Here is a 15886-nt window from a genome sequence, read left to right on the forward strand (position 1 = left end):
CTGTCTTGTCCGCAGCATAACCCTACATGCTTGTAACTCTACCTCAGGGCCTTCACATAAAGGACTACTGTGAAAGCCAATGAGACACAACTGGCCCAGCCCAAAGACTACAGCACACAGATACCTGATGCTAGTCTTCTGCTAGTCCTTTTTGCCTGCATAACCCATTTCCAGATGCCAAGGGGACCCAACTGCTCAAGCCTGGGTTTTAGTTTCCATTAGATCAGGCCAAACGGCCTTTATCAGCTCTCTGAACGTTAAGGTTACCAGATGCCAGTAAATCTTCTACTTCTGGCCTGCTGAACTCCCCAGGGTGGAGGATTGTCCGGGAAGCTACTTATGATGAACAGCAAAACCAATAAGAGGGAGTATGAGAAGCCTGTTATAAACAGAGCCATTTAACAAGCATCAGATCCTGCAGTAACACCACAGGCTTGGTAAACCCAGAAGAGATTACAGTCTGGAGAACTCTTCTCTGGCCCAACATTCAATAGTTACAATATCCTAAGAACTGGGCTTCAATAGCTTCTTTTGAAACACATTCTACGTTGCAACCCCACCCTCTTTTAGAGAGCTCACAGTAGGATGATCACTTAGTGCCTAGACTCTGCTTCCAGCAGAACACACTGCACTGCAGTCGGGCGTAGGCCTGGACTAAAGTCATCCACATAGACTACATTTAGAGGGGCCAAGAGGCTTCGGCTGCCCAAGCAGGGTTGATCACAGGAACATCGAGGGTTACGGTCACTCTACCCAAGAGCTCCACGCACATTAGTATCACCATCCCGGTTAGTAATGCACAGAAACTAGGGAAAAAGCTTTCAGCACATGTCTAGAGGGTTGACTCAAATCAGTCCAATGGATGGATTGGAGGGGGGTAAGTGACCCACGTGGGTATGTGGAGAAGAAGTGAACACGCTAGATCTCGGAATTTCTTTGCTATTGCTTATATAGGAGCCACCTGTCAGCAGCAGTGATATGAGTCCCAGGAACTTGCGGCTCAGAATCTGACTAGGGCAGGACTTTAATTCATATTAGCTTCTAGTGCCAGGATTAGTGCGCGAAGCAAGAGAAGCCTTTCATGCCATGATTGTTCCAGATGCTGCTTGGGAACCAGTGTCAAGGGAATCATACTAAGGCTGTTCTCATTGTCAAAGCTGCTCAGGTGGCTACCGACATAAAAGCCACAACAAAGGCAAACATGTTACACACACACACACACACACAAAGCTCAGTGCGTCAGCGGGCACAGGCTGCTAGAGCTAAAACTTAACTCATACAGATTTTCTGGTGGAGGGAAGGAAGAAGCCCTGAAATTGAGACGGCAAAAAGGAAACCAGGTTAAAGATTTCACCCCTTAGATTCATTCCCTTTTAGGTTTTCTTTTAAATTTGAGATTCTGATTCCCATTTAAACAAATCTGAATTTGAATTTGGTTTTTAAAGGACCAGAGGCAGAAGAGCAGAAGCAGGGCGTCTGAGAGGTAGAGAGAATTAGAACAGAGTTGGCTTGTAGGCACAGCGCACAGAAACAGGACTTGGGTTGGTGGATTAGTAGCAGATCCAGAGGCTTAAACCTGGACTCCTGGGAAGACAATGATCAGCAGCACCGGGGAAGGATAAGAGACAGCTGTTTCTGGAACAGCAGTTACAGGGCAGGGCGGGAGAGCTGTGGCAACAGAGGCCTGGATGTTAAGGGATCAATTATGTAGCATGGAGCTAAGAGAAGTTTTAGCAGAAAGGAAGGACTTATTCCTGGGATCCAGAAATGCCCGGTTCTAATCTCAGCTCTGGCACGGACTAGCTGGGAGGCCCAGGGTACCTCTCTTGCCCCTGACAAATGGGCAAAGTGAGGCATTGTTACCAAGCCAGCTCCCAGGAAGGTGGAGCGGATTAGCTCGTTTGTACAGCATTCCAGTGACAGAAGTGGCACAGCAGAACACCCAGAAGGAGATTCCTTTGAAGAGTGAATACTTCCCCTTCATTGATGAGCGAGACCCCAACAGGGAGTGCGTGAAGCACGTTTCTGGGGCTGGCACCGCAGGTGGGATCCCTCTGCAGCGATGGATTGGAGCATGTAAATTCAACTCTCTTGCCTCCAGCTTTGCACCACTCCAAATCAGAAGCGGCCCAGCATGATTGGCAGCTTACGTCCCGGATAGTCAGATCTCCACCTTCCCATCACCGCATTACAATCTGCATTCTTACAGCCAGCGATGGAGGACCAGCCTTAAGGGGACCGAATTGGAGACATGGGAGGCAACAGACAGGCCCTCGGGAGGGTTCACTTAGTGCTTCGGAAAAGTCCATGTGACGCCACAAGGAAATGGAAGCTGCAGAACTCTGGGAAACTTACAAGATGGCTACCGACGGCGGAGGTAGAGGCTTGTAAGTTTCCAAAAGTGCGGAGATCACGCGGAGATCACTAGACGGGCACTTGGGCCGGAACCTCAGCTGGTGTAAGTGACTGTAGCTCCAATGACTAATGGGGCCATACCATTTATGCCATCTTTATGTGGGCAAACTTCCCCAGGGAGAGCACGAATGGGCACTGACTCAACTGTGGGAGGGGTTGGTTTGTCTCATCAACAACCCCTGCATCAGAACCTGCCTTCTTGCCTGGGACTGGTGCCTTGCAAAACGCCACTAACCCAGGAGGATGTCTGATGGCAAGCAAAGCCTTCTTTATGCCTCAGCTGCCGAGGCTTTCGCCAGGCTCATAACATACCCCGATGCTCCTACGATGCTTGTCTCCTGAGAGCCTGGACCTGCAGATGGTTCAGGGTCCCCTTGGTTTATTCGCCATTTTTAGTGGCAGCTGCATGCAGTTCCTTGCTAGCTTTTTAGGTTTGAGGATACCCAGAGCAGTGCCAAGGGTTGCTGGAATTCCGTAAGGGTACGTGTCATCTTCTAGGGTCAAAGCCAAATTCTCTGTTGTACACTGAGCCACTACAAACTGGAAGGGGACCCACGACTGGCTCAAAACCACCCACTTGGCAGGGAGATAAACACTTAAAATCCCCAGAGGCCAGCGGTTCTCACACTGTGGGTCAGGACCCCAAAGTGGGTCGTGACCTCACGTTAATGGGGTTGCCAGGGCTCGTTTAGATTTGCTGGGGTTCGGGGACAAAGCCCAAAGGCTTTAGTCCTGGGCATCAGGACTCAGATTACAGGCCCCTGCCCAGGCTGAAGCCCTTGCGCTTTGGCTGCCCCGCCCCCCCCCCGGAGCTCCAGCTAGCTCAGGCTTCAGTCCCCGCTCCTGGGGTCATGTAGTAATTTTTATTGTCGAAAGGGAGCCGCGCTGCAATGACGTTTGAGAACTCCTGCCATAGACTAAGTGGCCAGAAGCCTCAGTTATTCAACCCACACCAACATCTAGTGGGTCTGAGCACAGTGGCAGCGAGGCAGGGAACCCAGCTTTCTACTCCCAGGTGTGACAAACTCAAGCGGGGCCCTTCCCCTCTGCGCCTCAGTTGCTCCACCATGTGACAGCCAATCCTCATAAAGCACTTTGGAGAGAAGCAGGGTGGTTGGCACTACTTCTCTCCAATCCCAGTTCAGACCAGGTCCACCTCTGAACCCAGCGTCAGGCACGTTTCCAGTCCACGTGGAAAAGGGGGCCGTTCTCTCCCTATTAAGGTGGTGGTGTTAAAGCTCCTTTTACCTCCGCCCCACCACAGCCTCGTGAAGTCTGACTGCATCAGACAGAAGGGATCTTCTCACGAGCCATTCCTAAACTGCCTCCAGTGTGTCTGTGTATATCTCCAGGTGAACATTGGGGAAAGGACATTTTCGGCAGCTGTTAAGTGCCAGCGGGGGCACCCTGACCAAGGTTAAAGACTCCTCCAGCCAGAAGCAGCACGCATTTCCATTTTCTTGGGCAGTCTGAGATTTGAGCCCCAGGTACACACCAGCCAGTTTGCGACCCACCCCCTCCAGAGGGCACTGTTCGTCTGAGAAGGCAAATTGGTTTTCATTCAGAGAGACCTCACCCTCCCTTAGAAGCAAGTACACTTAAAGGAAAAGCCCTATTTGGCAGCTGTTTGTACAGGCAGGCAAATTACTCAGTTCTTCCTTACACAAAAGGAAGGATCATCTGAGGGGATCTTCCCCAGGGTAGCTGCCTGGGGGCAGACCCCTGTCAGAGGGGGCAGTTTGCACTGGTGCAGCTAACCTTGATTTCAGGCAGTGCTGGGTGCCACCAGCCATTTACGCTCGTGCAGCCACTCGAGGGGTTGGAATGCAGGCAGCAGGGCTGGCAGCCAGCCAGCCAGGAAGAGACCTGCCCCCCACCCACCAGTCAGTCAATCTTGCTCACTGGGTTTAGCCACACTTACTCCAACTCACGCTCTGCTTCCCATGAGAATTGTAGGACTGGAAGGGACCTTGAGAGGCATCTAGTCCAGTCTCCTGCACTCAAGGCAGGGCTAAGGATTATCTAGACCAGCCCTGACAGGTTTTTGTCTAACCTGCTCTTAAAAGTCTTCAATAACGGAGATTCCACAACCTCCCTGGGCAATTTATTCCAGTGCTTAACTACCCTGACAGTTAGGAAGTTTTTCCTAATGTCCAACCTGAAGCACTTAGAGGAGAGGAAAGTGATCAGGAACAGTCAGCATGGACTCACCAAGGGCAAATCATGAGTAATCTAATATTCCTTCTATGACGAGATAACTGGCTCTGTGGATGAGGAGAAAGCAGTGGACGTGTTATTCCTTGACTTTAGCAAAGCTTTTGATACAGTCTCCCACAGTATTCTTGCCAGCAAGTTAAAGTAGTATGGGGTGGATAGACGGACTATAAAGGTGGATAGAAAGCTGGCTAGATAGTCGGGCTCAACGGGTAGTGATCAATGGCCCCATGTCTAGTTGGCAGCCGGTATCAAGCGGAGTGTCCCAAGGGTCGGTCCTGGGGCTGGTTTTGTTCAATATCTTCATTAATGATCTGGAGGATGGTGTGAACTGCACCCTCAGCGAGTTTGCAGATAACACTAAACTGGGAGGAGTGGTAGATATGCTGGAGGGTAGGGATAGGATACAGAGGGACCTAGACAAATTGGAGGATTGGGCCAAAAGAAATCTGATGAGGTTCAACAAAGACAAGTGCAGAGTCCTGCACTTAGGACAGGAGAATCCCATGCACCACTACAGACTAGGGACCGAGCGGCTAGGCAGCAGTTCTGCAGAAAAGGACCTAGGGGTTACAGTGGACAAGAAGCTGGATATGAGTCAACAGTGTGCCCTTGTTGCCAAGAAGGCCAATGGCATTTTGGGATGTATAAGTAGGGAGATTGCCAGCAGATCGAGGGACATGATCGTTCCCCTCTATTCGACATTGGTGAGGCCTCATCTGGAGTACTGTGTCCAGTTTTGGGCCCCACACTATAAGAAGGATGTGGAAAAATTGGAAAGCGTCCAGCGGAGGGCAACAAAAATAACTGGGGACTGGAACACATGACTTATGAGGAGAGGCTGAGGGAACTGGGATTGTTTAGTCTGCAGAAGAGAAGAATGAGGGGGGATTTGATAGCTGCTTTCAACTATCTGAAAGGGGGTTCCAAAGAGGATGGATCTAGACTGTTCTCAGTGGTAGCAGATGACAGAACGAGGAGTAATGGTCTCAAGTTGCAGTGGGGGAGGTTTAGGTTGGATATTAGGAAAAAAACTTTTTCACTAGGAGAGTGGTGAAGCACTGAAATGTGTTACCGAGGGAGGTGGTGGAATCTCCTTCCTTTGAGGTTTTTAAGGTCAGGCGTGACAAAGCCCTGGCTGGGATGATTTAGTTGGCGAGTGGTCCTGCTTTGAGCAGTGGGTTGGACTAGATGACCTCCTGAGGTCCTTTCCAACCCTGATATTCTATGAACCTAAACCACTCTTGCTGCAATTTAAGCCCATTGCTTCTTGTCCTAGCCTCAGAGGGCAGAAAGTGCCCATAATGCAATGTACTCCAGCCATACCCTTTCCCCCACAAATGCCCCTGGGAGCATGGAAGCAGGCAGATGGAGAGAAGAGATCGAAGGGGGAATAGGATCTCTCACTGTCTCTATCCTAGGTATTTCTATGGCTCAACCCCACCTTCAGGGCATCAACATCTGTTAAGGGCTGCAGTGTTATGAACTGTGGGCTGAGTTGCCCTCTCAGCCCAAGACTGTTGGGTCCGTCCAGGGCAGGTAGGAGACAGCAGCAGGGGATTTAGGTAACAAACAGGCATTTCAGCCTCCAGGGCTATCTATGCCTCCCACTTCACACCTGTCTCTTTCCCCACAATATGCCAGGAGGAGTCCAGTAGTTTTTAAGTCAGATCAGGCGATCCCACAAGGTTTCCCTCTGCAAAGGAGGATCCTAACAAAAGCCACGTTGCTCCATTTGGAAGGTGCCTGCTTTTCTAGACAGTAAGTGTACTCGGTTTTAAGAAGAGAGGTGCCACTTTCTTAGATTTGCGGGGGGGGGGGGGGTGTTTTTGTTTTTTTGTTTTAAACGGGGTGTCTCCATCACTAGGCTTCATCTATAGTTCACTATCACACTATACGGGTACTTACCAATATCTCACCCTTTAGGTGCGCAAAATTAGGATTGCAGGTAAAAAGGAAAAAAAAAAGGACGAGGAGACAGAACAGTGAGGAAAACAAAGTGATGAGGGGGAAGAAGCAGGAAGCACAAAAATGGTAGGAAAAAAAGCAGAAAAACAGCAAAAGAAAACAATTACATGCTATTAATTATATTTATACAGTGTTAATGTCTCATTACAGTGTTTCCAAACAAGAAGCAAATGTCCATATACTGACACCATGCAATGGGGACATTTCTAATCCTGTTCTCAAGTCATGCAGACTAAATAGCAATACCACTCAGAACTGGAAGGCTGTGTGAAGAGAGAGAATCAAGGTTTAACATCACTACCTGGTACTTTCTGATGCTAGCCTTCCCCACGCCCGTCCCCTGCTAGACATCTGGCTTGTGATAAGATGGGGCACAAATATTTTACTCTGGTGCTGTTTTCCCACTTGCCTAGACCATGTGTAAAGATCTATTCCCCTAAGAACGGATGCAGGTGGGCAGCTAGCTAGGCATTTGGAGGTTCTACCCCTTGCAGCATATATCTGTATTTTGTGTCTGCAAATACACAGGGTAAAATAGAACCTTCTGCACCTTCAGACAGGGGGATAATGCGGCAACTAGTCTGAATTAAGCTCTCCACAGAGACTTCTAGGACTGCAAAATGCAGCTCTAGGATTGTACCGAATAGGTTTACATGTCTTCAAGTGGGACCCAAACATACTCAGCCACTTCTGCCTATGCTACCAAGAGAGATGCAGTTATTAAACTGGTGCGTAGTACCTGATTTGGGATGGCTCTTTTCTTGTTCAGCTGGGTGCTCCTCTGCTGGGCACTGAAATAAAAAAAGCAAACCAGCTTCACATTGACAGCACAAGGTGACTGATAAACACTCAGCTACTGTGGCCGTTGAGACCCGACTTGCATTCACTGGCTACCATCTACATCAGCAGTTTGTGCTAAGTAGTACCTTGCAAGCACTTAGTTAAGTCAGACAGCGAGGAGAGGAGCGGAATAGGGAAATGCCTAGTCCTTGAGGGGTAAAGCCTGCAGGATAGAACACAACACTGAGTCTCTTTTGATGGCATCTGAGGCTATCTGAGCTCTGAACTTGAGAGGCTAGGAGATTTCTGAAGTGTTCTGTTTATCAGCTGTACAAACAACCAGCGCTCACGGGGCACTGTGGGGCTTTCAGACCAGTGCAGCTCGGGAGCCTCCAGGTCAGAGCATCTGGCCGATTCACCCTAGTGAAACGCTTCCTCCTGGGCAGCCGGCAGGGACAGACTACAGCTTGTTGTGGAGGAAGCGTCACACGTTAGCTGTATTTGGCCACTAAAAGGGCAATAGGATAAAGAATTCAAGGCCTTGGTTAGTGAACCCAGCCATATTTGGGCTATGCCCATCACCATGGTATCCAAGGGGGTAGGTAACATGGCGGGGGGAGGGGGTAGTTTGAACATTTTTGCTCTGTATTAGATATTTGAGATGTATCTACAGTCCTTTTGCTCCCCACGCTGGCATGGGGCATGCCCAGGGGGTGCTGCCCAGAGCTCCACAGCAACCTCCACAGGCTAATCAAAGAGCCCAAGGCTGTAGTGGCAGGTAGCAGTTTGCTGGTGAAGTGGGGTTTGAAGGAGATTAGCAGATGGCCAGAGGAAATCCAAGGGTGTCTGTGTGGGGAGACACCTGCAGTTAAGTTGGGTGCAATTGACTAGATTCTGGACATGCACCTGAAAGCTACCGGAGTAACTGACTCACAGTTGCTCCCTCACAGGCTGGGAGGCAGGACTGTTTGTCAAATGCTCGGCATCACTCCATGAGGCACTCTGGCTCTGCCTAATTTAAAATCAGCATTCACAAGGCTGTTCCAGCTACTGTAACCGCATCCTTCCGCGCTGCTGAAGGTAAAGGAAAGCAGAAGTCCGTTCCCACAAGTCACCCTAATTACATACTGTTTCCGACAGGTACCCACCCTGTTGTCAAGTGCTGCTCAGTGTAACAGCTGGGGGTGTTAGAGAAGATTCAGAAGAGTCCAGAGGAAAGAGTGAGGTGGTTCAAAGGAAAAACAGGAAAAATTATGAGAGGAAGGAACCGTGAATGAAGTATGAAAAAGCAGAGACTTAAAGAGAGGGGAAAAACCAGAGGAAAACCAGAAATGAATCAGAAGGTGAGAAGGGGAGCCCTGATCATGCTGCCATAAAACAGCCCTTGGGCTGATTGCATTCACTCAAACAACAAGAGGGCACTTCCATCCTTGGGGCTTGCCTACAAGGGGAGTTGTTCTTTATGAACTCCAGCTGTGGATACTCTCATTCCAGATACAGGCATCCACACAGGGAGTTAATCCACTTTAAAATTTATGCTCTACCGTATTAGGGATTAATTTGCATGTGTAGACAAGTCCCTGGCTCTGTTCTTCCTTTGCTATGGAAGGTTTAGTTCATACCCTCTACATTGTTTGAGACGTTAAAAGATCTTGTCTGCTCTGGTGGACATTTAGAAGATCCCCGTTTCCTTGGCCAAAACACAAGCATCAGTCAGTGAGACTGATAGAGACCTACTACCCTTTCCCTACCCTCTGTCTGGTCTATTTCATCTTAAGCTCTCTGGGGCAGGGGTCTTCCATTACTCTGTACAGTACCTAGCACAATGGTGCCCCCGACCTTGGCTGGTCCCTAAGCACTACACCCCCTGCCTCCTTCAGGCAAAGGCCTAGAACAAAGGTACTTTACCAGACTCACTTTAGAGAAGCAATGGGAACGGCATACGTGAAGCCAGTGTTGCCCCCACCGACTGCACCCAGCCCTAAGGCGCTTGACTCCAGCCCGGACAGCAGCTCAGCAGCGTAACAGAGGGAGGCGACGTCTCTGACACCCACTGAACAGGTCTGCAGCTTTCAGGACCCTGCAGCTCCCTGCCCTATGGACTCTGCGCAGCTGCTGCTACATCCCTTCAATGCTCATCGATTACTTGCAATTAAGAGCCTTGGTTACCTAGAAGTCCTGCAACCCACACTTCCCAGCTACAGCAGGGAGGAACCTACTTGGCAAATCCAATGAAGTCTTCATGGTTAGTGTTGATATAAGAGAGCTCAATGTCGATCAACAGGAGAATCTGGAAGACACATACACCCGAGTCAGCTGAACACAGTAACAGGCCTACAATGAAAGTGCCACTTTCAGCACATCAGGCGTCAGCGCTGGTCAATCAAAGCTGCTTCGCAGCACCAAGACTGGTCTGGAAAGCCCCGCACACTGCTGCAGAGATCAACAGCGGTTGCAGAAAGGTGCGGTTTGCATTGCTACCAGCAGAGGGTACTGTAGGATTGCTGGTGCCCTGTGCAAAAGGTGTGCTGGGCTCAGAGGGTTCGCAAAGTGGAGCTGGACATTATTTTACTGCACGACTCTGGCTGGAGTGTCAAGTTCTCCCCAAACAGCACTGAGATGAGACATCCTCCTGTCCCGAACAAGTCACGTTTTCCTTCGCCCTCCATATGGATCACAACCCCCAAAGTGCTGGACGCATCACAGAACAGACACACTCCCTACATCACAAGAGGAGCTTACCTGGTCCTTTGTTTTTCCTTCCCGTTCCCTGATGTAAGTGGTAACAATCCTCTCGGTCTCCTCTCGTAATTTGGGGTAGGAGCCAAGCTGAGAAGCAGGGAGTAAGAGTGTAAGATCAGATCACAGCAGCCATCACGGTAGCCACAAAAAGCTTGACACATAGAAGCACTCACAAAACTGAAGAGGGCAGGAAAGGACTGGACGAACCCCCAGTTTTGTCGGTAGGACAGAAGTGGGGCTCAGAGGACAGCAAAGAAAAGTCAGTTCTCTGCTGTTTCTGAAGAGATCAGCAGGATCAGCTTTTGGTGGGCCTTAAGTGTGTTTGGCAAATGTATTGTCTCTTCCCCATCCCCCACGGATAAGCAGATCCCCCAGGCATGAAGCACGGGCTAATGCTAAGCAAGGCTAACTGAATTCAGGAGCATTTTTAGCCTTTGTTGCTATGGTGTGAAGTAACACCTGTGCAATATGCCTCTGCAGGACCCATGCCAGAAAGCCAAGTTAACATTATGAGTCTAGACTTTGCAAGTGTGTCCTTGGCTGAAGGTGTTCAGATGTCCATGGACACGGATCCCCAAAATGTTAGTTTAATGGTCTCAAACTCACTTTGATCAGCTGGGTCTTGCGAGCCAATACATTCCAGATGTTCAGATTAGACAGAGGAAGAATTAAGACCAGTTACCTTTTCAGCACACTTTTTAATGACAGTGGCCAGCTCTGAGACCACCAGATCAACACACTTCAAACTGGGCTCTTTGAGCTTTATAATCTGTTTTTTCACTATAGCTTCAAAAGCCATGTCAGGTGTGAAGAGCCCCGTCCTGCCTCATGCAGAGCACAAGAGCGGAAAGATGAGACACCAAAAGGCACGCAGGGTGGAAAAAACAGCAACAAAGACAGAAAGAAAAGAAAATGAGATTTTTTTTTTTTTAAACCAAAAACAAGGTTAGTAACATGCAAAGGAAAAAGCAGCAGCACTTGCCCCAGGAAATTCCTTCAGTTTCCTCAGATTCATTTTAAAAATGCATTTAATTCATTTACTATCAGGTTCTTAATTCATCTGGTTAAATCCTGGACTTCATAAGGATCTGATTGTCATTCACTGGCTCACCACTGCTGTGCCCGTTACGTGATCATTTACACTGGCACAAAGTGACTACAACAGGTGGGACGATGGTGAATCTTTCCCACCCCCTGGCATTGCCAGGAGCCAAAAGCAGGAGATGGCATCCCACCAGAACCTGAGCCCTGAACGTCTTGCTCAACTGGACCTTTAATAAAGGCAAAGGTTCCTTTGCTTCCCTCCATCCCAAGCTTCAAGACAGCAGCTGATCTAGGGCCCTGCTAGGCTTCAAGATTGCTGCTTTACCCTGGGCAAAGTGACATTGCATGCTGCCTTCTGACGGCACGAAGCGCCCGTTTCTTTCTTTAGCTGTTCGAGATAGCCACTGCTACGCATCACGGGGAAGTTGCAGGACGGGTGAGGAAGCCAACTGCCGCCATTTCCAGATTCCCCAATCTACTGGTTTATATTAGGGCTAGAACCTGTTTCCAGTGACACAGGGCATGCCTAGACCAGGTGGGTGGTACTTGGTAAAGAGCACTACTAGCGCCAGAGAAGTTCCTGCTGAGAGCATCTCAAGCCCCACTTGAACAAGCTGTTCTGATTTGATCGGGATTCCCATGGAAGCAGACATGCCTACGAGAACTCATCTGCATGTTACTCCTGCAAGCCACCGTGCTGACTCATTCCAAGGAAGAAGTCTGAGTTTTCCCCACCATGTTAGCTGGGACTGAAGGAACTTTGGCAGCAAGTGCTGGCTTCTCCATGTGACACAGATCACTACAACCACAGCAAAACAGAGCACCACTCCTGACCCAGAAACAACCCCCCGCAGCTCCTACAATATGCACCACTGGATGAGTGCTGAAGTTCTCTGCTCAAGCAAGACACTTTGGGAAGCAGGGGCTGGGGGCTATTTCACTTGTTGGAATGGCCTCAAAGTGGCAAAGGGCCTTTTACTACGGACATAAACATTTGTCTACCAGGCACATCCAGAACTCGACAGACTGGATCAGAGCCGGGGATCCCTCTAATCCAGGATCCTGCCTCGGGACAGCTAGTTTTAGAGATGTGAATTTTTATTTTATTTATTTAAAGAAATTTCCTCAATCCATTACTACCAGATGAAGCTAAAAAGCAGAGTTGTCCCAAGAAGCTAGTTATTAAATATGGAAGTGGCTGATTTATCCTGGGCTACAGCATAGTACCAGGGTAATTAACACTTCCGGAGAGTGAGAACGCTTTTGAAATGGTGCTCACTATCAAGCACTTCATTAATTGCAGGATTTATAAATACACCACAATGAGTGTAAATATCATTTACCACAATAGCTGCTTCCGGCTTTTGCTCCCATTCTCCACAGCTTCCCAGAGTGTAGCAAAGCAGCAGCTGAACTCACAGATGGAGAAGGCACATGCTAAGACAGGCACCAGAGCCCAGAAATAGCCTGCCCACCTGCCTGGCAGACTCCAAAGCACTCTGAGGCAAAAGCCTTGGCAGCATCTGTTCCAATCTGCCACAGAGCACTGCAGCTGGAGGTCACATGGATATAGATCCTCCCACGGGGACAGAGCCCAGAGACTTTATGTGCATTAGGAGAATCATCATCCCTAGCTCTTACATAGCACTGCTCATCAGTAGATCTTGAAGTACTTTACACCAAGCACGTCAGTAACATGAACCCCATTTTACAAACGGGATATGAGGCCCAGAGAAGGGGAGTGACACACTCAAGGGTCACCCTGCAGGCCAGGGTCAAAGCTGGGAACAGAACCCCAGTCTCCGGAGTCCCAGTTCAGTGCTCTATCCACTAAGCCACACTGAGATAGAGGTCCCATGGTGCTGGACAGTGCCTGGATCTTTATCACGACCCAGGGTGGGGACGGTATTCCTTAGAGCTGGGCAATGCCAGCATCTCAGGTGTGAAGGAGGCAACCCTCCTTCCCTCTGTCCAGGGCCAGGCATGCCAATCAGGGGCATGATGAAGTGTTCACGTTAGGTTAGTGAGCAGGCTAGGAGTGAAGTGTCAGCGTGATCTCTTTTGCCTACCCACATCCAGCTTTGGGGAGTTTTCCAGGCAGGAGAGGACATTGCCATGTTGGCAGCACACCGGCTTTGCCACCCCACTAGTAGGAAGGGGCTGGAGAGCCTCCAGCAGGTTCAATACCTTACTGGTACACTGTCTAACTGTATTGATTAACTCCTGAATAACCAGGTCGACACACTTCAGACAAGGCTCTTTCAGCTTCACCACCTGCTTTTTCACAATGGCCTCGAATGCCAAGTCTGGTGTGAAAAGCCCCGTCCTACAGGCATCCACACGCAGGGGTGAGGGAGGGCAGAGACATGGCAGAGAAAAAACAAAATGGGTGAACAGGTTTAAAGGCAACAGTCTGTGACCTGATGAGAGAGCAGCAGACATCGACTCCCTCCCCAAGACAGACAGGCCTCGATACTAACAGGACCTTCTCTTGGGGGTGTGCAGCCGCAATTATACCGTGGAGTGGGGGTGGGTTAAGCCTCAAATCGAGAGCATGATGCTGCTTTGTGACTTAGACGCACACAAAGCTGCTCTCTAGCACATGGAATCTGGAGACACCGAAGTCTATTTTATTGTAGGTCACATCTACGCTGCAAGTGGATGGGCAAGGAGCCTTTTCAACCCCATGCAGCATTTCAAGAGCAGAGTAGGCAATTCCCGAGTCTATATTCGGGCAGAGGGAACACAAGTCGGAGCAGCCCAGGAAGGCAGACATGCTAAGAGGAGGCCTCTTTGGGATGATACACTCAGCCCTGTCAGGCCTAGGGTTCCCTAGTTCTCAGAGCTACATCCTCAGTGCAGCACGGGACAGTACGGGCTGAGTGTCTGGATTCATCCAAGTGCAGCTCCATCACTGAGCTCAGTCCATGCGGAATGCATCTTCTTTGACAGCATCCCTAGGCCAGAATTTCCCAAGCACAACGGTACAGCAATAACCTGGATCCCTTTTCCTTTAGTTGGAAGTTTAGATCTCAAAATATACACTCCCCACATGTTATCTTCTGCCCATCTGGGAAGATGCACAAGGCAATGGAGGAATTCTTTTATCCTCTGATTTAAAGGGACAAGACGAAACAGATCTCTCTCCTTTACTAAACTCTGCCAGCGAGACTAACAGGGATAAGAGGGATAACAAGAGGAGCCTTCTCCATTAGTGGAGCCAGCACAACCCTACTCCAGAATCAGAGCATTAGATCAAATACTGCACTGTCCAGACACACGGAAGAAAATTACATTGGCAACGTAACTTAACCCTCAAACTCTCTCTACCCATTTCCAACAACGAATTTCGGTTCTAAACACCTTGTGCTTCCCACACGGCACACAAGCTGGCTGCAGCTGTTCAGAACTGACAGCTACATAGGGTTCATGGTGCAAGTGTTTACTACAGAATAATGGTACAAACAAGACTGAACTGCTCATAGGAAAACAAGACGCATTACTGGCGCGAAAGATCTCTTGCTCCGATACTTGCCTTATGCCGTGGATGTTTTTAATTGCATAGCTAATTTCTCGCCTCAAGTCCTTTTCATCAAATTCCATCTAAAAAAGAAACAACAGTTAGATTCTACAGCAAGGCCCTTCTGGGGTGAAGCACAATCACAGCTCAGGATTCAAACTGAAGGTGGTTCATTTTTAAACTGCTTTCTCGTACAGCCACAAGAGGCAAACATACATTTAGCTGTTTGTAGATGGAGATAGTGTGCCATTGGCACTAAGTACTTCAGACCTGTAAAGAGACACTGCCCCTCTCCCCCAGGGCGCTTGCCATGTAGGTAAGCAGTAGAAAGGCTGTGTGAATGAGCAGTGAATTACAGCACATCTGGTTACCACCCTGTGTGTGACAGAGGTGGGGGTACAGAAGACTGCCCCCCCTCCCGTAAGACCTGATGTGTTTCTGCTTTATTATGGGGTGTCTGGAGTAGGTAGGTAGAACATCTTTCGGCTGCCCTGCTTTATATGTCAGGGAGGAGGTTTTGCTTACTTAGAAACATCAGCACCAACTGCTGCTCTGCCACACCCCAGGACAGCTGATCCCAACGACAACATCCCGTCCCTCAGTCTTCTCAAGATGAGGAGACAAGCTAGTCTGTGTGCATCTCACAGCTCTGCTCTGGCAAAGATTCTTATGCCATGCAGCAATGGATAAGTGGGAGGAGAGGGAGGTTCCTAACCAGCTCAGTGGTTTAGCTGAGCAGTAGATCAACCCAACACCAGGGAAGGATGGTCAACAGACCCTTCTGCTGGCTGCTAAACAAGCAGAAAGCCTGAAGAATGGCATAGACACTGGAGACACTCCCCCCAGCCATATGGCTGGCAACCAGCAACATTCCGCTTTGTGTGGAGAGAGAAATCAACACCACTGGACAGAAGTATTAAAACCAGTGTTAGCTTCACCTTCACCAGCTCGAAGGGGAATCTCTCGTGGAAGATGCGATTAATTCTGGCACCACCAGAGAGTTCTAGTGTGTCCACTTGATCTCCTGAGCCTTCAATCCGCTTCTCAAAGTCCACCCCAAACTGCTGGACCATCCTGCAAAGAACCAGCAGGAGTAACAGGCATTAGCCAAATACAGCAAAGGCTGTAACGGACCAGCCATTCAGGCTACGGCCACACTATAGGCAGCACAATGCTAGCCATAATCTCGATTTCATCTGGGCA

The 15886-nt window shown here is 49.2% G+C and overlaps 1 protein-coding gene across 9 annotated transcripts in view; it reads right to left on the reverse strand.

Moving 5' to 3' along the window:
* Nucleotides 1–15886, reverse strand: part of DNM2 (dynamin 2) — a 61593-nt gene that overhangs the window by 17329 nt on the left and 28378 nt on the right. For 2 of the 9 annotated variants that reach the window (XM_074935312.1, XM_074935309.1), the window contains exons 8-15: nucleotides 15622–15757; nucleotides 14699–14766; nucleotides 13351–13489; nucleotides 10120–10206; nucleotides 9597–9667; nucleotides 8526–8555; nucleotides 7337–7388; nucleotides 6538–6549 (exon numbers count right to left, since the gene is read on the reverse strand). In XM_074935312.1, coding sequence (XP_074791413.1) covers nucleotides 6538–6549; nucleotides 7337–7388; nucleotides 8526–8555; nucleotides 9597–9667; nucleotides 10120–10206; nucleotides 13351–13489; nucleotides 14699–14766; nucleotides 15622–15757 — 595 coding nt within the window. Of the gene's footprint in view, nucleotides 1–6537; nucleotides 6550–7336; nucleotides 7389–8525; nucleotides 8556–9596; nucleotides 9668–10119; nucleotides 10207–10801; nucleotides 10941–13350; nucleotides 13490–14698; nucleotides 14767–15621; nucleotides 15758–15886 lie in introns of all 9 variants that reach the window. The other 7 variants (XM_074935317.1, XM_074935313.1, XM_074935310.1 and 4 more) reach the window with 6 other exon arrangements.

This window comes from Natator depressus, chromosome 20 (assembly GCF_965152275.1).
Source record: "Natator depressus isolate rNatDep1 chromosome 20, rNatDep2.hap1, whole genome shotgun sequence".
In the NCBI taxonomy this organism is placed as follows: domain Eukaryota; kingdom Metazoa; phylum Chordata; order Testudines; family Cheloniidae; genus Natator; species Natator depressus.